The 23,933-nt window shown below is 41.9% G+C and overlaps 1 protein-coding gene across 2 annotated transcripts in view; it reads left to right on the forward strand.

Moving 5' to 3' along the window:
- PRKCB (protein kinase C beta) overlaps positions 1–23,202 on the forward strand; it is a 176,204-nt gene extending 153,002 nt beyond the window's left edge. Inside the window, exon 17 of one of the 2 annotated variants that reach the window (XM_063430532.1) lies at positions 22,946–23,202. In XM_063430532.1, coding sequence (XP_063286602.1) covers positions 22,946–23,098 — 153 coding nt within the window. In that variant the 3' untranslated portion in view covers positions 23,099–23,202. Of the gene's footprint in view, positions 1–5,742; positions 9,148–22,945 lie in introns of those variants that run through there. The other variant, XM_063430534.1, reaches the window with a different exon arrangement.
- Positions 23,203–23,933: the final 731 nt, after the last annotated feature.

A 23,933-nucleotide genomic window follows, 5' to 3' on the forward strand; every position in this document is an offset into this window, starting at 1 on the left:
CATTTCTGCCCACTACGGTTGTCTGTGTTTGTGCTCTTTACACTGCCTTTGTGTGGCTACTCTTTGTTGCAGGACCTTTGTGTGTATGTCTGTGATCAGTTTTGTGTGTGTTTGTACATGTGTGCATTGTAGGTCAGGCATGTATTGTATTCTACTTCCTCAAACCCAGCACAATCCGATATTTCATTTGAGCACCAATCTATGTTTATGCGGCTGTATGCTGTTCTTAAGGCCCAAAACCAATTTAAAATATTTTTTTTAAGGCATGCATTTTTAATGTACAGACTTTCAGAAAATTTTACATGAAATCCCATTTTGGAGTTAAGAAACCAATACCTTTTTGCTGTTTTGTATGTTTTTTTTCCCCCCCAATATGGACATGTAACATTATGTTGCCCATCTTATACCAACAACTTACGGAGCAGAGTTATAAAAATACAGTGGTGTATCATTCTTATCAAGAGAATTTTTGTGTTGCAATTACTAGAATCAAAGATTTTTAGCGGCTATGACCGTGAAGAATTCTGTGATAGCATGCTGAGCTGTGCTGGTCTTTTTGCTGGGAAAAAGTGAAATGAATTGTGAAACTGCTAAAACGGACGATTAATGTTCAGTTCTGGAGGTCACAGGCTCTGCGTTCCTCTCCTTTACCTCTGAGAAGCTGTATGAGACTTGGGCATTATTTAAGCTGTCATTTTACCGATAATGAACGCACTCTGCTCCTTGAGAGCCACCTGTCTGGCGTGGAACAGAAACACACTGCACCCCTGTGACTGGGAATGGCAACATGATGCATAGCGACGAGGGCATTGAGCTGGATCACGTGAAACCCCTTATCCCACCCCTTGCTCTTGCTTGCCTTTTCTGTGACCTATTTTAGTGTGAGCAGGAGAAGCTGAGGGATTCTGACAGTGTACAAGACAGCAGCAGTCTGAATAATTTAATCTTTGTAGTTTACAGTTACATTTATTAAAAATGCACCATCTGTTTCAGGGCCTCTTTCTGAGAGGTATGTAAAATGCAGTGCAGCATGGGCATATTATGTAACATGGTGCAGTATGTAACTGTTATATAATGCAATGTAATAGGATGCACAGTAAGATGACTTGCATTAGTGCTGGTGTTGCATAAATAGTTTTCATTTGTTTGACTGTTTTAACTGGACTCCAAATATCCTCAGGGAGCAGCTTGTTCCAAAATTACAGACTTGACAGCTTGTTCTCCTTGCTTTGTTCAGATCCAATGGTGGGCACCTCTATCTATGGCTTGGGATAAGTCGAGTAAGGAATCAGCTTGTTGGCTGGGACCTGATTTTGGGTACTCCATCATTGACTGGGGCCTTCTGGTGGCCACCACATTTGTTGGCTGGGCCATGGTATCCTTACCCATTTGCTGTGCTTCAATCCCCCACCCTCCCTGGGGCTCACTTGTGCGTCTAACCTTGACTTTGGGTGCAACTCTGCTTCTGCCTCTATTTTATGGCAATATATGCTTGGGCCCAGCTGTTTTTCACATTCATCCCTTGGGGCTTGGTAATACATCTCCCTTGCCTCTTGTATGGGGCCTGGCAGCACTTCTTCTTAGTCCTTTGGATGGGGCCCTGGCAGGTCTTCCTTCTCGTCTCTTAGATGGAGCATAACAGAGCTTCTCCTTTGTCCTTTGAATGGTGCCTGGCAGTGCTCGTCGCTCGTTCTCTGGATGGTGCCTGGCAGTGCTCCTCGCTTGTTCTCTGGATGGTGCTTGGCAGTGCTCCTCGCTTGCTCTCTGGATGGTGCTTGGCAGTGCTCCTCCCTTGTTCTCTGGATGGTGCCTGGCAGTGCTCCTCGCTCGTTCTCTGGATGGTGCCTGGCAGTGCTCCTCGCTCGTTCTCTGGATGGATGGTGCCTGGCAGTGCTCCTCGCTTGTTCTCTGGTTGGATGGTGCCTGGCAGTGCTCCTCGCTCGTTCTCTGGATTGATGGTGCCTGGCAGTGCTCCTCGCTCGTTGTCTGGATGGTGCCTGGCAGTGCTCCTCGCTCGTTGTCTGGATGGTGCCTGGCAGTGCTCCTCGCTCGTTCTCTGGATGGTGCCTGGCAGTGCTCCTCGCTTGTTCTCTGGATGGTGCCTGGCAGTACTCCCCGCTCGTTCTCTGGATGGTGCCTGGCAGTACTCCCCGCTCGTTCTCTGGATGGTGCCTGGCAGTGCTCCCCGCTCGTTCTCTGGATGGTGCCTGGCAGTGCTCCCTGCTCGTTCTCTGGATGGTGCCTGGCAGTGCTCCACCTTTGTCTTTTTGAGAAGGCCCTGCAGTGCTCCTCCCTCATTCTTTGGATGGGGCTTGGCAATGCTCACCCCACCTCCTGTCTCACCCATGCTTCGGATCCTCCCTCCTGATGGAAGGTGAAATGTACTGATTTGTGTTTCATGTTTTTAATTTGTTCTGGTAGCGTACCTTCACTCCAGACCTGGGACTTAGACTGTCCTTACTCTTCCTTGGTGATTCCTGTGGTTTTATTCATAACCTGGGTGAGCTCAGTTGTTTTCTCAGTTAAGAGTCAGGGGACCCTTACATAGATCTGATCTAATCCTATTTTCCCAAATATTTTCTTTAAGGTAGGGTTATCATGCCTTCCGTTTCAGCTGTGAAGGCCATCGTTGTAGCATGGATTACAGTTCACAGTTACATGTGCAATTCTGGCATATCTTTACCTGTTCTATTTAACACCTTCCAGCTCACAGGGACCGTCTGGGACAGTTTATCACAGTCAAGTGGGCAAGAACGAAGGGTGCGAATGTGAGACTGATAGGTGGTGTTGGGATGGCTTCACTCACATTGAATAAATGGGTCAATGAGGAGAAAGTAGATCACTCAAAATTTGCTCAATTTTTTCTTAATCTTTCGGGGAAGAAACACTTCTTTTACTTGCTGAGTGGAATCTTTGCAGCTGGAGTTTAGTTTAATTGACTACAATTTGTTCATCGTGATAATGTCCAGACTGTAATGCGCAATTGGTAGAGGTGCCCATGCTCTGCAGGAACATCAGGGTGACAGCTAGGAGAGGCCTTTGAAGGCTGGCTTTGACATTAGCCCAGTGAATGCTCCAGATGAGGCATCCGTGTAACCAGAGATTCATGGCCTGAAATCACCAGGTCCTAGTGTTTGTGGTCAGGGTATCACCAGATTAGAGATTCACAGTCAGGGGATCTTGGGGTTAGAGTTCTTGGCTGGGACACACACTTCACAGTTCAGAATATAAAATTGCCTGCCTTGGGATCAGACTTTGCAAGCTGTGATCATAAGGTTTGGGACCATGTGGTTAGAACCTGTAGTATCTAGAACTGCAGTTCATTGAACAGACTGCAACCTCTTGGACAACTATTAATTACAGAAAGCCAGCTATCTCCATCCTCCTGACCTGCATTGATTGGGTGAGGCCTGGAAATGAAGAAATTATTTTCATTGAACAGCGTGCAACTTGAAGGACTTGCAGGTGTTGACCTTCCAGATTCTTCAAGGCATATTCTAACTGTTATTTAGAGCGACCTATGTTTTTAGCTTTAACAATATCCTGCTTTTGATGAAGTGACAATATCACGGTCAGCCCTCATTCAGTCCAATTTATGGTCATACTGAAGAAAATGGGAGGCATGAATTCCAGTATTTGTTGTCCATCCAGTCATCGTGAGCCTCCAAGCAATCTAATTCTGGGATAGCTGTATCTAAACAGAGGAACAGGGCTTTAGATGTTCACCTGTGGCCAAACAGCGATGTGCTGCAGTACTTCTCAGACTAGTACTCAAGTGCCACCAACAGCATGGCATTAAAGAGCATTCCAGTATGGATAACAATAAAACTTGACTATTGGAGGTTCTTCATACTGATCTGAGAACCACAGTACAAGAGAACTGTGTGGCACTGGCTTAACTTTTCCATTGATTGCTTCTATAGGAACATGTAAGACATCCTTCCAGTGAACATTGAGCAGTACTCAAAAACAGATTCCTTAAGGCGAGTTTCTTCCACTACGAATTGACCCTGAAGAAATTAGGGCAATTTTGCAGACCATAACATAAGTGGTACAACTGGAGTACCAAAAACATGCACACCAGGTGTGACTGCATGTTTTTTATCCATATAACACAGCATCTCCATGGCTTCTCCCTCGAACTACACTTTGTCACAGGAGTTTTGGTTGTAGACCTTTTCTCTGGACTTAACCATACCCACTTCAACAAAAACCTTTCCCATAATTCACCTAGTTGGTAATAAAAACAAATCTATAAGAATCCTGTTAAACATATTCACTAAAATAAATCCTAGTGGAGTTTTTACACTATATTGGAATTCACTTTTTAGTGATAAATCTGCCCCTAAGTATTTGTAACCGAACGTTGAGCTACAAATACCTGACCTCCTAGGAGTGGTAGTCCATCAAATACTGGAAGGCTTTATTCTTGCCATAGTGGCCTTTCCATAGAATGTACTTACCAAGCCCTAGACATAGCCTTGTTTCTCCATTACTGCAAACTCCCTGTGATAAAGTGGATTCCCCTAATGTCCTCACTGTCCTGTTACATGTTGTTTGTGTTTTGTTGTCACTTTGTTTTAGAATTGCTTCTGTCAATGCCGCTTTCAATATGAAGAATTTCTGGTGGCTTCAGATTGCAAGACGTTCTCTCCTAGTCCTATCTAGTGCTCCCTAGGAAAAATATTCTCTCTTGGTAGAGGTGTGGGTGCTGCGTGTAAGATATCTCTGTATGAGAAAGTTTAAAAACTCCCCAAAATTAAATTTTACTTACAGAAATGACAAAGCACTCTTAACTCACAGGAGGATTGTAAGGGAATGAGTAGCTTTAATCATATTACATTGTCACCCACAAATAAGTTAATTTGCATATAGGAGTTAAATGGTTACGAGTAAAGTAAACCAGTTTATTTTAATATAGTTTCTCTTAAGAGCTAGGCTACTCTCCTGCTTCAGAATTATTCATATTCTGATGCATTATATTCTAAATTACTTTTATACCTAATGGCATAGAGTAATTCAAACATATACGTAAAACGTATGTGATATGCCTTTTACAACGCAGTATTTAAAAGTAGCAAAAGGACACTGATGACAAAAAACAAACATGAGGAATTTGTAAATCAATACAGAAGGTGGTTTTAAACCAATAAGGACACAGCTTGAGTTAGAATCATGGATAGAAACAGATGTTAATAAAGAAATGGAACTCGTCTGCCTGGAGCAATAATAGTAAAATTGTATCCTTCAAATCCATTCGGCTAGCAAATGTATGTACTCGAAAATATATTTAAAGAAAAATGTTAAATGCGATTTGGTTTCAAGGAAGATATGTGAAGTTTCAAAGGGGGTCACACACCTCCCCCAGCTTTCTCAATTGTCTCTCCTAGATGGCTCTGCTTTTGAGACCTGAGAGAATTCTGAGTTACACGTGTCCATCTACGTGTTGTCAAACCCATTTAATGAGAAAAATATCACCGTAAACAAAATTTAGGGAACTTAAGGGAAGGTAAAGATTCTATGTAAGAAGTGAACTGGGGTTCTAAGCAGGACAAGTGGGAACCCCTTTTAATCTGAAGCCTCAAGGACCATTGCTGTCCTCTCTTTATTTCTTACTCAAGAAATTCTTCCTGTCCATAATTCCTTTGCTATGACATTATTATTATTATTATTATTTTTTTTTTTATTTAATTTGTGTTTTTCATTTCCCATGGTTCATTTATTTTCCCACTCCTCCCTTAGTGCGGCCGAAACGCTGAGAACTTCGACCGATTTTTCACCCGCCATCCTCCAGTGTTAACACCACCCGACCAGGAGGTCATCCGGAACCTTGACCAGTCTGAATTTGAAGGCTTTTCATTTGTTAACTCTCAGTTTTGATAAGAGGAAATAAAGAACTGAGGACGATTCTCTCAGGAGACCACAGCTCGTCCAGGCTGCATGTGCGCCCATAAAGCTCACCCTCTCTGCGTGTGCATGACTCCATCTTTGCTGAGAGTGTCTGCGCGGTGCTCGCACACTGCGTGCTGATCCCTCCAGTCCCTTTATATAACCATTAGCAAGCAAAGCAGCGTGTTTTCAATCCATTAAATAAACATGCAGGCACATTAGTTAGGTAGAGCATGGGGAATTGCTGCAAACAGCGCGTGCAGGCCTTCCCTACAGTCCCTAAGACTAGATTTTACTGGGGAAGTATATTATCCTTATATGTACCAAGTCCAAACCTGTCTAGCATCCATCCACCCACCCACCCCACTTACTGTGAAACCCAGATTCTTTAGGGCCTGCTTGTGCAGTAAATTGTTTGCAGAATACCCTCTATAGATCAAGTAAATACACAGAACACCCCTCCTCCATTGCTAGCACACTGTAGAGGTCTATACGTTAACCAGTTCAGCACAGGATAGTGCAACACAGATTGCCTGTGCGTTGTGTTGTCTAGACCTAGAGTATTGGGGGCGTGGGGAGGGGGTGAGCCTGCCCACCCACCCATCTGACATGTAAGTTGTTATCCCCCCACTATGTCCATGCCACAGTGTTGCTCCATTTTGTAGCAACCCAAGCCACAGGTGCGTACAGTCCCAATGGGCCCCGGACTGCCAAATCGCTTGATATCACAAGCCTAAAGTACTGCTCAGACTGTGTAATATGGTTCCAGAGCAGTGCGCTCTCTACATTTTATTTCCGAAGGGGCCAAAATGTATCGATGACAAAACTCAGCAGATGTTCCCGTGTGCGAGACCCCCATCACAAACCTCATTTCCGCATGAGTGAAGGAGATAATGCACAAACACTCTGAATGCCTGGGGCTTCCACTACAAATTGGCCATTCGGCATGCAGCTTTAGCCAAGCATTAACTCATTATCCTCTGCATATTCCTGTCCTACAGCGGGGGCTTGTGTTAGCTGCCTGCTGTGGGTTGTTTGTGTTCCCTCTCATATGCAGAATTCAATCTTTTGAAGGTCACGGTTCCTTGCATTATGTATTCTGTCAAATGAAAGTTCTCCGTAGACATTGTGGGATTTTTATTTTCCTGTGATGTGTTTTTCTGGAGCAGTGCTTGGATGATGCTTTCCACTGGCTGTTGCTGACTGCTGCTCCCATCATGCCTAACTGGATACAAGGGATTGAAGTCTAAGACACAGAAAGCTGCTTTGGCCCAACAAGATCCTTACACCAGGCGTGCCCAAAAGGTAGATGTTTTAAAACGACAGCTTCCATGAGTCTTTGTCATTCTAAAGGCATGCAAAGCATCATGGGAGCTGTAGTTCTACAACATCTGGGGATCTACCTTTTGGGCACTCCTGCTATAGACGACCTATCTCAAGCCCTGATGCCCGAGCTATCCGCCGCTGTAATAGGTGTCACAAGTCCAAACAAACGTCATGTTCTCTAAACTGTGCCTGGCAAATATCTGCACCCTCCCACCCCCTCTTCACTTTCCCCAGTATGCTACACAAGCAGCCGGTGAGGATGTGACAGTTGTGTTGCTCCCACCCTCCCCAAAGCATTTCAGAAGAAAGATAGCTATTAGGAGCTCATTGAGTATTGTGACAAGCATCTCCCGGCTTTTCCATCAACCATCCATTGCACAGATCACACACCGACTCTGTGCTGAGTATTTGTAAAATACCTCTTTCTGCCAGTATTTAAAGGGACACAAAATGCAAGATGTGATCCTGATGATGCATTTAATTAAATAAAATAAAAACCAGGTGCTACAGCAGGCAGACTCTGTTCAGACCAGGAAGAGGCTTCTCCAATCAAGAGCCTTTCATTCTTGTCTGTCGAGTCTGATTCTTTCTATCAGTTTATGGGAGAAGTTCCGTAGTTGAGCTCCCACCAGTTGTTTTACTTATAACATAGGATAAGTGGAACTCTGAGTAACCTGGTAGCAGCGATACTGTAGCCTCTTTAGTAAACAATGTGTGAGCAGCAATCTCCCAGCTGAACTGGCTTATTTCCAGAGTTAAACGGAGGATGTGATAAATCTCGGTAGGCAAAGAAGGAAGTAACCTTACTCCTTTTGACATAATTATTATAGGGGCCATCCAACAGGTTTCTGTTGCACATTGCTTCAGTTATGTCGTCCCGAGCATGGAGGCTGGATGCAGGGTAGTCCCTCTACTATCTGTCTATTACTGGAATTATAAAGTACACAAACAGGAATGTTTGGTAATTCCTGCTTCATTGCACTCGGAAACGATCATGCAAAGTTGTTATGGTGATTAGAGTGACCCTTTAAGACCAACTAATGACTCGTTCATGTTATAAGTTCACAGTGGGTAAGGTTAGGAGTTGGTCTAACATATTTATTTATTTTTTTACTTTTTTTTACCAAGGATCCACATTCAGTTCCTGTCCTTATGTGAGTTGCCCATTCTTTAACTGTAAAGTTAGTACAGTGGCCTATTCTTCAACTGTAAAGTTAGTACAGTGGCCTATTCTTCAACTGTAAAGTTAGTACAGTGGCCTATTCTTCAACTGTAAAGTTAGTACAGTGGCCTATTATTCTACTGTAAAGTTAGTACAGTGACCTATTCTTCAGCTGTATAAGTTGGTATGACCCATTTAGAATTCATGCTGCAGAGATTAGGCAAAGCGCCTTTATTAGACTGCCTTATGCCAGAGAGGTCCCCCATTGCCCTGGGGAAGGCAGTGCCACTGCTGTAAGCGGTTTACTGTGTGCAGTTGCCTAGGGAATGATGAACACAGCGCACTTTATTCCAACCTCCCCTTAATGGGAAAACCACTGCTCTAGAAGACAATCGCCAATTTTGAAACTGCAGTTGTTTGCACAAGTACAGTTTCCATGATCCTTTATTGCCCCGAGCCCAGCTGAGCATCATGGGGAATGTAGTTTGCAAACATGCCAGAGTTCGGCTCTCTGCCGTGGTCGGCAGCTGGAGTTTGCAGTCGACTTACTCTCAGTGCTTTGAGATATGCAACAAAATAGCAATAAATATTAATGTTTAATCCCTGGGGTTATGCCGCATGCTCCTTTTTGAATAATTGGAGACTGGCTGAACGAAGGGAGTTAGTGGCACATCCGGGTCTCCGACATTCGCTGTGAGTAGTATCTCGCTCACTAATTGGTGTTGGCAGTTGACCAGAAAGATCCGTGTTGAGAAAAGCTGTAACAGGCTAGATTGAAGCATAGTATATCATGTCCTTTAAAAAAAATGACTGGGTACATTGAATAATTTCCTGAAAGGCAAACGTACATGTACGAAGAATAGATAAAGCTTTATTTGGGATTGACAAGGATTTGACTTCCTAACCAGGATATTCTGCCGTTGACAATGGAACTGCAAGTAGTCAAATAGCAAAAATTCTCCTGCACAACTATCGGGGCCAAATCTTTATAATTTTGTGCAATTCTTCATAAACCCCAGCATTGTTACATTAGTGTTTAACATAGAGACAAGGGAATAATGTGGGACTCAGACACAGCATATCAAAATATATATATATCTCCTATATTGATATTGGTGGATCTATGTTATCAGACGGGCCAGGCAGTCCTGTATAGCTGTACCTGTAATCATGGGAATGAGTTCATCAACCACTGCAGCTCTTGAGACTTTTTCTGGAATTTGGAAATAAATTTTAAGCACAATTTTCTGATGGGAGAACTAGTTATTGCATTAACTTCTCCCTATGGAACTTATGGCATCTGGTTCAGGAAAATAGAGTAGATGATGAGATTTTTTTTTGGGGGGGACTGATGATTAACTGTCTGAATTATTAATACATTTGCTGGGGAGGAGAAACCAAATCACAAACATTTTGGCCTGGAAAAAAGAAACCTTCTCTCAATATCTGGCTATTTGGGTGTCAATGAAGAGCACAACTGGGGCATAATGGGAAAATAATAAAGGGGGTAAAATCAGTACATTTGGCAAACTTTCCTATTCGCACTAACCTTATATCAATGCAAGAGAAAGATGTACTTCACCCTGGTGACAAATTGGGTTCAAAAGGAAGACCATTTCTTTTTAGAGCATCTGGGACAAAACATTTTGGGGACAGTACCACTCCAGTGAACACGTGCATTCCAACAACCTCTTCTACCCCTTAAATAACTACACAGATGGGCAAAATGAGGCTCTCTACTACCCAAAATAAAAAATGAAAAATCCTGATACATTTATTTATTTTTTGTCAGTTCCTGGAATTTGTGCAGGAGTTAGCTCCATTTTTATTGCAGTTAGATTATTTCTGGTGGAGGTCGATGAGGGTTGTTTGTTTGGGCTTTTTTAGGGAGGATGTGTTCACTGTTCCTGAAGTATTTGTGTAGCCCATGGGTGCTCTGGAGAATAAACCAGGTCTTGCTTGTGATCCCAGCTTGTTTCCAGTAAAACACATCTCTCATAAATATACATCTGGGGCAAATTTCTAAAACTGAGCAGTCACCATGGACACACAAGTTCCTTCTCTTTACGATAAACCTCCTCCATGCATTTGTAACATCCTGATACTTATAGGTTCTCAGTGAGTGACATAAGACAAATATTTTTGAGGCTTATTTCAATGATGACTATCCTTGACACCCAGAATAATTGTGAACAGCAGGTTGGCCTTTACTTTGGCCGTGCATTATGGGAACCGTAGTTTGCAAACATTTTGGAATGCCAAGAATAGCCATCATTGGTTGTAGATTTGGAAATCGGGTGAAGATTCCTTGCCTGTATTTGAGCTATTCGGCCTCAGAATTAAATGTTTAATGTGCACTAGATACACACTATTTGGATTTTGCTCTTTTTTTTATTTTTTATATATTTTATTTTATATATTATAATTTCAATAGAAAATAATCCTATGTATATGCAAGTCTTAAGAGATGGGTGAGCAGCTGCTAGTGATGGCTGACAGCCTAGAATCTATAGATGTATACAAGGTTTGTCAGCCATCATGCAGTGTTGTTGCTCCTTGTCTTAAGGAAATAAAGCACATTCCCTCCATGTGTTTATTATTTTTAATTTTCTTTTCTTTGAGTTTTATCCTTCTTTTGCTATGTTTTATTTTCAATTTAATATGTCCTTAAACGCCTCATGTCCAGTTGTCTGTATTGATCAGCTGTGTAAATGTAATGTGCCAATTTTAACTTTCCATATTAATAAAAATGATTACATGCCGACATAAGAACTTCATTCTGGGTTGTGACATTGCCAGGAAGTCTATACAAGTATTGCATTTTATGTGTTATATCATGTTTGTCTGTCACCATGTGATATGAAAATATATATAATTCTTTTTTTATATATATATATATATATATATTTGACCCCCAGCTGTTAGCCTATGGGTCACATGATGTTGAGCAAACAATATTGCTGACTGAGCATCAATGGAATTGTAGTCAACACTGTCTTGTGTGCTAGAGGTTAAGAGCAGGGCCAGATTAAGAGCCCATTGGGCCTGGTGCTGACAATTATGGTGGGCCTAATTACAAAATCTTATCGACCAAAAACACTAAAACAGTCCTACCTTCCAAGCGTCATGTATCTGATGGAGATGGTGCTGGAGGGAAACTCATAGGATGCAGCTATTAGAAAACACATACTTTATGCTAATCTCACACTTTCATCGCAAGTAAATCCATGCCTATTAACAGCAGTGTCCAGTAAAGCAGGAAGTCTATGGACGGGGTAAAAGGGTGGGCCACTGACTTAAATCACATAACAAGAACTGCCGAAAGAGGTGATCATACCTAAAAAGGGGCCATTCCCTTAGTGTCCTCCCAGTGTCCCGATTTCACTAGGACGAGGACACTAGGGGACATTGAGAGACATTAGGACACTGGGAGACCTTGGGACACAGACACTGGGAGACATGGAGACACTGGGTGACTTTGAGACACAAGGGGACACTGGGAGACATGGGGCACTGAGACACTGTGCTACAAAGGGGACCCTGTGATATATAGGGGGTACTGGAGACCTGAGATAAACCTGGGTACAGGTTTAAAATGTTGCAGTGTCCAATAAACCTGCTTGAATCTATCACAGTGAGTGCCTGAGATTTTTTTATTTTATACTAGGGGACACTGAGACACTTGGGAGCACTGGGAGACTAGGTGACACTGAGACACTACGGACACTGAGATACTACGGACACCAGGGACACTAGGAGATGTGGGGCACTGAGACATTGTGATACATAGGGGACTCTTAAGACTTGATGAAGACCTGGGTACAGGTTGAAACATTGCGGTGTCCAATAAACCTGATTAAATCTATCACAGTGAGTGCCTGAGCTTTTTTCTTTTATACTAGGAGACACTGGGGGAGACTAGGGGACTTTGGGAGACTAGACAACACTGAAACGCTAGGGACACTGGCAAACTACGGATACTGAGACGCCAGGGACACTGGGAGACATGGGGACACTGAGATACTAGGGACACTGGCTGGGAGACATTTGGACACTGGGAGTGCCCCATGTCTCCCAGGTCTCAAAGTTGCCCAGTGGCCCCATGTTGCCCAGTGTCCCTTAGAGTCTATGTCTCCCAGTGTTACCATGTCACTAGGACTCAAGTGGACACTTAGAGACATGGGGACACACAGACACTAGGGAACACTGGGAGAGACATGGGAACACTGAGATACATGGGGACTCTGGGAGGCTATGGACACACACTACGGACACTGGGAGACATGGGGACACTGAGAGACATGGGGATACTGGTTCCCTAGTGTCTCATGTTCCCCAGTGTCCCAATGTCTGTGTCCCCAAGTCTCTCACCGTTCCCATGTCTCAGTTTCCCCTAGTGTCTGTGTCCCTAGGTCTCCATGTGCCCCCTAGTGTCTCAGTGTCACCAAGTGTCCCCAAGTCTCTCACCAGCCCCATCTCTCACAGTTTCTCATAGTGTCTGTTTCTCCAGGTCTCCCAGTGCCCCTTAGTGTTCCCAAGTGTAACTATGTCTCTTAGTGTTCCCATGTTTCACAGTGTCCCCTAGCATCTGTGTCCCCTAGTGTCTCCCAGTATCTTCTGGTGTCTGTGTCCCCATGTCTCCCTGCAGCCTTTCCCCGCATCACTCACTTACCTGAGCTGTTGGCTGTCTCTGCAAGCTGGGAGTTGCTCCCCCGCGGATCAGTGAGTAGAAAGAGGCATCGAGGGAGATGCTGTAACTTCATATCCCTGCCTCTCTCCACACACACACACACACACACACACAGCCCCACCTACTGGCCGATGACCGTATTGCATCTAATCTCAGTTTATACTGAGACTGACATTTGTGCTGCCGGTATTACTGCCATACCGGCACCGGCTAGGCAGCCTTAAATACCTAATAAATACTTCTGGGGGGAAAAAAAACACCTTTAACCCCTTAAGGACACGTGACATGTCATGATTCCCTTTTATTCCAGAAGTTTGGTCCTTAAGGGGTTAAATCAATGGGCCTATTCCATGGGCTTGGGCCTGGAGCTGCAGCTCCATCAGCCCCTATGTTAATCCAGCCCTGGTTACGAGTGTGTAGGTCTAAAAAAACAATTTAAATTGCTACGTAGCCCTGTCTCGAGAAAGTAATTTCTATTGATTTAAATTCCGAATGAAACATGTACACTGACATTTAAGTTAATCCCATACTGGAGAACCGGCCTGATTTAAAGGTAATAGTAAGAATGTTTAAAGTAAATGACATAATGCAAATATTGTGTATGTAAGGAGGAGTGTATGAACTATTAATCTGTACGTATAAAAGTCACAAAATTAAAATATAATCCACACATAATAGTTACACACACACACACACACACATACACACAAATGTTCCCTTTCTATCCTGTGAGAGGGGTTAGTGATGGGAGGTGTCAGAGGAGGGGGGGTGGGAGGGGAGGACTGAGAGTACTGGTTTTGAAAGCCACTGTTCTAGCTCGTTGGAAGTGCAGGGAATGCACTCTGTATTGGGACCTGACTGCTAAAAACAGGGGAAATTAGGGTGGAAGATGACGTGTGTATATCTTTAAAGGAGGGATCAAACATAACAGATAAATCCACAGGGTTTTTTTTTTCCTTTTCTCACCGCATAGAAAAGGATCCAATAGAACATTTTTATCTTATCAGTGGTAGGGCCGATCCTAGTGTCACACGCGCCTAGGTGCAGAATTATTATTATTTTTTTAGCCCCCAGATGGGCGTGGTCATCTCTAACCTCTCCCCTTTGCAACGACTCCATCTAGAAACACTCACTGACTGTCACACACTCTCAATGAGAGACATACACACACTCAATGATTTGTCACACACTGACAGAAACATACTCAGACAGAAACATTGACACACATTCTCAATTACAGATACACAATCTCACTGATTTGAAACACTCACTGACAGACACACAGTGGTACACAAAAGAAGGAAGTCCAGCACTCAGCGTTTTAAATCACAACATACATAATCCCACAATTACACACACACTGCCCTATGCATAACTACACAGTCACATACAATACACACACATTCACACTGTCATATGGAAACTGTAACAGACACACACACACACACACTCTCTCTGTGTCACATATATACACACACACTCTCTCTCATACATACGCACTCTCTCTCATACACACACACTCTCTCTCGGTGTCACATATACACACACACACTCTCTTTGTGTCACATACACACAGTCCTCGCTGTCAGGAACACTGGGAGGAGGAAAGGAGGCCAGGGTCCCTAGTGTCTAGTGGGAGGCAGGTATTCCTTCCTACTTCCCCTCTGTGCAGCAGCGGCTCTAGACTTGGTGACGCCCTCTTTAACAATTATCTCTATAAACTCATTTTTATAAATTTTTTAATGCAAAGCTTCTATGTAAAATAGTTTTCCTTATTTCAGTTTGTATGTACAGTGATGTATGCACCCCATACACAAATAAATACACATACATATAAATTCACAGATCATATCTCATACATACATAGACATGTGCACACTCACATACATACACAGGCACATAACATACACAGTCACATACATACACAGACACTCACTATCACATACAGAGGCACATACATACACAGACACTTACTGTCACATACAGAGGCACTTAACATACACAGACACGCTGTTACATACAGAGGCACATACCAATATACACAGTCACATACATACATACCGGGTTATTCACAAAAATAAGAATTCATAGTGGATTTCAAAATGGATGACCGAACAGTCAAACTGGAAGCATTGTATTCCTGACAATTGTTTTTTGTTTAGTTTTAATAACCTTATCAGACATGAATTAACACACACCATCACAATCATCACACACACATAATCATGGACACAGACACAAAACACAGTCACTAACACACGCATTAACACAATTACAAATATTCATAAAAAAACACGGAGGCACATACATTAAAAGACACAGCACACTCAGTCACATAGACAGGCTTAATTATAGCAGGTTGATTATTTGAATGTGTTCATGTGTGGTTATGTGACCGGGTAGGTAGGTAGTTACTCAGCAGAGTATTGCTGGTGTAACACCACCTACACTGAGCAGCTCCTTTGCCAGCCACATAGGGGGGAGGGGGGGGGATTCTAGGGCTGGGAGGTTTTTAAGGCTACATTCTAAAGCAGCCACTCACTCTCCTGAGCCCTACTGTGTTCTAAGCTGCAACACTCTTCCCTGCAGCACCCCCCTCATTCTAGTGCTTGGTCACAAATGCCCCCTCAAATGACCCTGGTGGTCCAGTGGTATCCTACATCCGTTCCCTGGCAGTCCGGTGGTGAATAGGAAGTGCACGTCCTGTTGTTTCAGATCATAATACCCACTCGTTCACGGCTCCTGCTTTCAATGTTGTCAGAGCGTAGGTTGAGAATCTCTGAGCCTGTTCTTTTGACTCACTGAGTGCCAGAACCATGAGGGAGAGGGTATGATTTAAATGCACCTACTACTGGTGTGCACCAGTGGACCATCAGGGAATCATTTAAATTTAATATGCTGATGTCCCCAACTTGCGAGCTGTGTTGGCTGCTGGGCGCCTCTGTTGTCATGGCGCCCTGCGTGAACACACAGCTTGCCCACCCCTAAGGCTGTTCCTGCTGACAGACACACTGGCACTCATTCTCTATGACACACACACACTCTCTGACAGACAACCACTTCCTTGACAGACACACTCTTGCAAACTCATTGACAGATACATTTACTGACACACACATACTCACACACACTTCCTGACAGACACACACTGACAATCACACTTACTGACAAAATCACACAAACTCACTGACAGACTTGCATACACACTAACTGACAGACACATAGACACTTACATAGTTTTGTGCATACACAAATTAATTGCTTGTTGCTCCTACCTTTTGGAGTCCTCTCCCCGGGGTCCTGTGACTTTCATGATATTCCTGCTCCTCTCTCCTTCCTCGCACTTTTTTTAGTAATGTGAGGTCGGAATGACGTCATATACCGGCTCCCGGCATCCCCACAGAGGGCGCGTGAGGAAGCAGGAAGATCGTCAGCACTCCCTCACCTCCGCCTGCCTTGATCCTCACCCAGGCCGGTATATTGCTGCAGAGTAGGCACCTGCCATCTGGGATAAGCAGGTGCCTACTCTGCATTGCTGGGCTCCCTGTGACAGCCCATCGGCCTGCTCCGCGGGGCACTCCCACCTCCTGGCGCCTGGGCGCGGTGCACCGCATGCACCCGCCCAAGATCGGCCCTGATCAGTAGGTTTCTATTTCTTTACTGGCTCTTGTGCTGGGAACATTTATTGGATTATTCACAAATACCAAAATTAATTTGGGGCCAAAATGGCTGAATAGAAAAACCTAGCTCGCCTTTTTCCAGTTTGGGTAGTAAGACTTGCAGTTTGAAAAAATTGCAAACCTCAGGCTAAGGTAGCCAAACTGTGACTATAACGAGAAGGAAGAATTTTAACAGATAAGCAATTTTTTTTCCACAGTTTTTGCAATTCAGATTTTAATGTATAACCCGGTAAATGTATCTACAGCAGGGGTGCCCAAAAGGAAGATCCCCAGGTGTTGTAGAACGGCAACTCTCTTGCAATGCCTTTGGAATGACCAAGCTTCATGGAAGCTGTAGTTTCAAAGCATCTAGTGATCTACATTTTTGGCACCCCTGATCTACACCACGCTCCTTGTCGGGTAATTATAACAGCCCGATAGGCAGTCGTAACATGAAGACCATGTCCACTTCAAAAATTCCTTATAGAGTTATTAGACCACATTTTTATGGTGACTGCACTGAATTGTCATCTGTTGTAAAGAAATAAGAAAATAAATATATATATATTCTCGTTCATTACTGTGTTGAAATGCACGGAGTAAGCCTCTTCCTCTCAGGGGGTGACGGGGGCCTCTTAATACATTGAAGAAGACGAAAAAAAAAGGTTAATTAATGTAAGCAGCCATCTTTCATGTGAGTCACACTAGCTCTACAGTCGCAGCTTGAGGAGTGCCCGCTAAGTATGACAAGACTAACATTATGATATCGTGAGATGCATCCTACAGCATGCTGTGTGCAGCGTGGAGGAGAGGTTGTCATGGTAACTGTCGTACATGCAAGCTCAGGGCACTTTGCAGAGAGAGAGAGTTGGGTGAAACACTATCACTGCTGCCAGGATTTAACCCTTGTACTGCTGCAGTGGGGTCCGTGATCAGATCGCATCGGGGCTTATTCACTAAACATTGAATTATAGCGAATGGAAAACCCAAATTCCAAAATTAAGTCAACAATAGCTGATTGGGGGGAGGGGGGGGGATTACAACTCTGCTGTAGTCACAGTTTGGCTATTTTAGTCTTAATTTTGCCATATCTTCATTTCACCACATTGTGTTGTTTAGTGAATAAACCCCACAGTATGGATGAATGTTTCCGCGGATTAGTGTCAGATCACATATTAGAAGCCTGGTTTCCGTAATTGTTCCTCAAACAATTTCCAGATGATTGGAGCAGGGTTTGGGTTGAGTGTGGGGTCATTTGTGAATGACGGTACTTATAGTTAAAGCGAAATTCATTTTTCAAACAATAACATTGATTAGCATATCTCTCGTTTCCATTAAGAAGCTGTCACTTCCCAGTATAATACTATATTTTATTTTTATATTCCCTATATTTCAGAAATATGTATTTGTGAAGTCTCAAAATAAATAAAAGTATAAATTCACAACCCTTCCTGCGACTGGGTGCCTCCATCTTAGCTCCCTGACAATCTAATATTGTTGTTAGAAGCTCTGGCACTGGCAGTCAACACAGATAGGAAAGGACAATGTTTCTGTTTCCCGTCCTCATTTGCATTGTGTGCCATGGCTGTGCCAGGACTGAACTAGATTTGTCAATTGCTAAATCTTTAATATACATTTTAAAAAGGACACGTAGCATCGCATGGAAAAAAATTATATTGACACAAGTTATAGGTGTGTTTAAAAGGTTGTTGAAACAATGGTTCTCTTTAAATTCTTATGATGTAGCCAGGCAAATTACATGCCTGGCACAGGGTTCAGGGGATAGGGTGAGATGCATTAAAGGACCACTATAGTGTCAGGAAACAAACTAGTTTTCCTGACACTATATAATCCTTAGGTACCCCCCACCCTCAGGGCCCCCTCCCGCTGGGCTGAAGGGGTTAAGACCCCTTCAGCCACTTACCTTTATCCAGCGCCGGGCTCCCTCGGTGCTGGTGACCTCTCCTCCCCCTCCAACGTCCGCTCCCAAGTGGAGCTGAATGCGCATGCCCGGCCAGAGCCGCACGTGCATTAAAAACTCCCATAGGAAAGCATTTCTCAATGCTTTCTGCTTTCCTATGGACGTTCTGCGTGCTCAGTGCAATTTTCGCATTGAGCATCGGCGAAGCGGCTGTCATGAAGACAGCCACTAGAGGCTAGATTATCCCTGCAATGTAAACATAGCAGTTTCTCTGAAACTGCTATGTTTACAGCTGCAGGGTTAAAACCTGGGGGACCTGACACCCAGACCACTTCATTGAGCTGATGTGGTCTGGATGACTATAGTGGTCCTTTAAATGTCTGTGAAGTGGATTTAACCCCTTGAGGACGCAGGACGGTTCAGGACCGTCATCGGCATTTTTGCGTTGCCGACCGACGACGGTCCTGAACCGTCCTAAATTTAAAATGTACTTACCCGATCGCCGTCGTTCCCCCGGCGGCGATCGGCGGTGCTCCCGGTGTGGGGAGACTGCCTGCAGCCCAGACAGTCTCCCCATGGCGGTTTAGGACCCCTGGGGCCATGTGATCGCCCAACAGGGCGACCACATGGTCACAATAGGTGTCCTAGTCTCTGCCTGCAGGGGGACTGTCTGTGCTGACAGGCAGTCTCCCTGCCAGTGTAAAATCATAAAAAAAATTAAAGTGAAAGGTAATAAAAAAAAAATATTATTATATATGTGTATATATATATGATATATAGACATATATTATACCTATATAATATATGTCTATATATCATATATATAATGTCATGCTAAGTGTATTTTTATATTAATATGTACATATATTAATATAAAAATACACTTATAATTAATTTGCACACGTATATATATAATATATATAATAACTATATATATTGTATATATATATTATTATAAAATACGAATAATAAATAATTTAAATTAAATTAAAAAAATTAAAAATAATAATAAAAAATTGAAAAAAAATTATATATCTATACGAAATTTTATTCTAACTGTATTTTGATATTAATATATATATATTTATATCAAAATACACTTAGAATGAAATTGTATATATATCTATGTATATTTAAATAAATAAAAAGAATGCGAACTATTCATATGTCGATATACAAAATTACATAAATAATTATATAAATATACACGTAGACTTCAAATATATAAATATGCATATATATTTAAATTCTACGTGCGTATTTAGGTAATATTTTTACATAATTAAGTTATTTTATTGATTGCAATTTAAGGGACCTGCCTGCCAACCCAGGCCGAAAGACCAGAGAATTTAATTTGCTATCACTGTATTTTACCCTGTAACGTTCTACGACACCCTAAAACATGTACATGGGGGGTACTGTTTTACTCGGGAGACTTCGCTGAACACAAATATTAGTGATTCAAAACAGTAAAACATATCACAGCGATGATATTGTCAGTGAAAGTGACTTTTTTTGCATTTTTCACACACAAACAGCACTTTTACTGATGATATAATTGTTGTGATACATTTTCCAGTTTTGAAACACTAATATTTGTGTTCAGCAAAGTCTCCTGAGTAGAACAGGACCCCCCATGTACAGGTTTTATAGCCTTTTTGAAAGTTACAGGGTCAAATATATAGGTCAAATATTTTTACATTGAAAATGGCCAGGTTGGTTACGTTGCCTTTGAGAGCGTATGGTAGCCCAGGAATGAGAATTACCCCCATGATGGCATACCATTTGCAAAAGAAGACAACCCAAGGTATTGCAAATGGGGTAAGTCCAGTCGTTTTTAGTAACCACTTAGTCACAAACACTGGCCAAAATTAGCGTTCAATTTAGTTTTTTACACACAAACAAATATGAACGCTAACTTTGGCCAGTGTTTGCGACTAAGTGGCTACTAAAAAAGTCTGGACATACCCCATATTGAATACCCTGGGTTGTCTACTTTTAAAAAAATATGTACATGTGGGGTGTTATTTAGCAATTTATGACAGATAACAGTGTTACAATGTCACTATTGATACATTTTAAAAATGTATGTTTTGAAACCGCAATATCCTACTTGTACTTATAGCCCTATAACATGCAAAAAAAAAGCAAAAAGCATGTAAACACTGGGTATTTTTGAACTCAGGACAACATTTTGAATCTATTTAGCAGTTTTTTTCATTCGCTTTTGTAGATGAGTAAAAGATTTTTCACATAAAATTCAAAAAACGTGTATTTTTTTCAATTTTTCATCATATTTTTTCATTTTTTTTAAATTAAATTAGATGAGATTATATAAATAATGGTATGTAAAGAAAGCCCCTTTTGTCCTGAAAAAAACAATATATAATTTGTATGGGAACAGTAAATGAGAGAGCGGAAAATTACAGCTAAACACAAACACCACAAAAGTGTCAAAAAGATGCCTGGTCGCAAATGTACAACATCGCAAAAAAAGTCCAGTCCTTAAGGGGTTAAAGATGAATTTTGTTTTAGCTCAAACACAAAACAACATGATTATTGGAAATGGAAAATATCTTGGTAAACGGATATATTTTTACATCCGGAAAATTTATTTTGAAGTTAATTGTTTATTTTGTTTGTTCTATTTTTTTTCTACCTTTCTATACGTCTTTGTGTTGCTTTTTTTGAACGGTGTTGTATATGAATTTAAAGATTTTACAGCATTATTCACTAAACGGTTAAATGTTGTGAAGTGCAGGTTTTAGGCTAAAATAGCCCAACTGGAAAATTGTCATTTCTTGGTAAATTGTTAGGATTAAAAAGCAGATTTTGCCTCCAAAATTGCCCATTTTGCCCCAAATTATACTATGACAATCAGTGTGCACAGTATTATCGTTCTGAGCATTAAGACACACATTTGGCAGTGTGTTATACAGAATTATTGCGAGAACACCCAGGGTTATTTACGAATGATATCAGGAATTCACAATTCACTTTACATTAGCCAAATTGTAAGAATTCTGCAAGTCTTCTGCAGACCATTCACATTGAAAGAGACACTCCACACACCTACAAAAACTTTAGTTTGATAAAATGCCTTATGTATGAAGCGTGTGGTGTTTTTGTTTATTTATTTTTCTTCTAACCTTCTTACACCCTCCTGACCATCACACAACCGGCCCTGTTACTTCTTAGGTGATTAGCTCAGTGGAGCTAAACTCAAGAGGCAGCAATTGCTCAGAGCACCTGCCTTCCAAAGTCTTCTCATTGAGCTGGATTGGGAAGTCTGTGATTGGACAGCAACAGAAAATCTGGGTGGGGTTAGAAAGGGAGGGCTTGCAAAGGCAGCAGACAAGAGATCTGCAGTTTTAGCAAGCTGTTTTTATATATACCCTAAATGAAAAAAATGCATAATTAAATGCAAGCATTGTTTTATTTGGGGTCTTTATTTTTTATTTTATTATTTCGGGTAGAGGAGTGTCCCTTTAAAAACGCTGCTCTCACGCTTTCTCTCGTATGTCAAATGGTTCACTGATCTTGGCAACAGAGAAAAATTAGGCTCATTACATTGTCTGCAAAGACCAGGTTCAGCATTTAACCCTGTGTTTTTTGTTTTTTAACTTTTTATTTAAAAGACAGGAAAATTCACGTCACAAAGTGTCAAGACACAAAAGACACGTACATTAGAAATTAGCATCTAGACAGGTATTCATACTGGTACGAAAGTTACATGTAACTGATATCCTTGTCATCATTGTTATGCTATGGTTAACACCATCATTGTGTTTCATGTAAAGCAAGTAACTGTTCCTTTAAAAAAAAACAAAAAAAAAACTTCAATCAGGAAGAGGAAGTGCACGTTGGGAAGTAACATGCCGCAGGTATTGAAAGTGTGAATGAATGTGTTCTCAAAACAGTTGAACAAGGTGGTTGTTGTTTTTTGTTTGTTTGTGTGTGTGTGTGTGTGTGTGTGTTTTAAATATCAAGATTTAGTTATGTTATGTAACATGAAAATTGAAGATGACACTTTACTTCATTAAATTTGTCTTGGAGTTTTGATTCATTCAATCAGGAATTGATAAGTTCATGGAAAATAATGTCTCCAAACTACCTAAGCTGAGAAAATGTCTGTCTGAGAATGTTTGTTTTTCTTCCCAGTTCTGTCATTTTGGTGTCAAATGTGTTAATTCCATGTAACTTTTTCACAATTCTTGATTTAGCGAACAAACCCCCTGTGTCTTGTGCAGTCATTCCACGTTTCTCACTAAGGATTTGTACACTTTGCCCTCTTACAGAAGGACAAGCGAGATACCTCTAACTTTGATAAGGAGTTCACACGTCAGGCCTTGGATCTCACCCCCACTGACAAACTCTTTATCATGAACCTGGATCAAAATGAATTCGCCGGATTCTCCTTCACAAACCCAGAGTTTGTAATCAGTGTGTAAGGGAAAGCGACTATCCCGCTGGAGTCCAGTTTCCCCGCAAGAAAAACTTAGCCCATGAAGGATACCATGAGACAACGTAGAATATCTTCATGTGTTATCCCTTTACTACAGCAACCTGGTATTGTGCTGCCTGTCCCTCAACCAGGCGGACAATAATACATTCTGGGTTATATCTGTGTAATGCTTCTAGATGCACTGAAGGGGTATTTTCTAGCTCCTGGCTAATATACAGATTGTATGTGTTATTATCCAACTATGGGGGCATTGTCCATGGACTCTGCATTATGTGAGCGCCACTTCCGAGTAGAGTAGTGCTTGTGTGGTTTGGGGGGTATACTTTTGGTTTAATTCTGAAACCTAGCAGGATTTTTGAGGGCAAATTCAACAGAACAGGTAAAAAAAAAAAATGAAAAGATGAGTTTCTAAAACTTTCCGTGGTCTGTCCATGGTCTTAAACCTAGATACTCATGTGGCACACTCTAGTGAATGGCGGCTTCATAATCAATTTTTAATAATGCATTAAAATAAAATCCTAGTTAGCTGTCTAGGGAGTATTTGCCCTGGTGCTCCCCCCCTCTTGGTTGGTGTTTAGTGAACGAAAGGAGCTTTTAAAACAGTTGAAGTCCACTGAAAGAATGTAATTTTTGACGTTGGCTGGAATTCTTTTGTTACCCAGACACTGTCCCTTTCAAACCCACATTTATTTATGTTTAGATTCCATGGGTGTGATTTTCAGGGTATATTATAAGAGTGAGGGGATCAGCATGGTCGGAAATTCAAGCCAAGATCCTTAATCATCTCTTGAAGGCCACATACCTCCTCCAACGCCTCACTG

The sequence above is a fragment of the Pelobates fuscus genome, chromosome 8 (assembly GCF_036172605.1).
Source record: "Pelobates fuscus isolate aPelFus1 chromosome 8, aPelFus1.pri, whole genome shotgun sequence".
In the NCBI taxonomy this organism is placed as follows: Eukaryota; Metazoa; Chordata; class Amphibia; order Anura; family Pelobatidae; genus Pelobates; species Pelobates fuscus.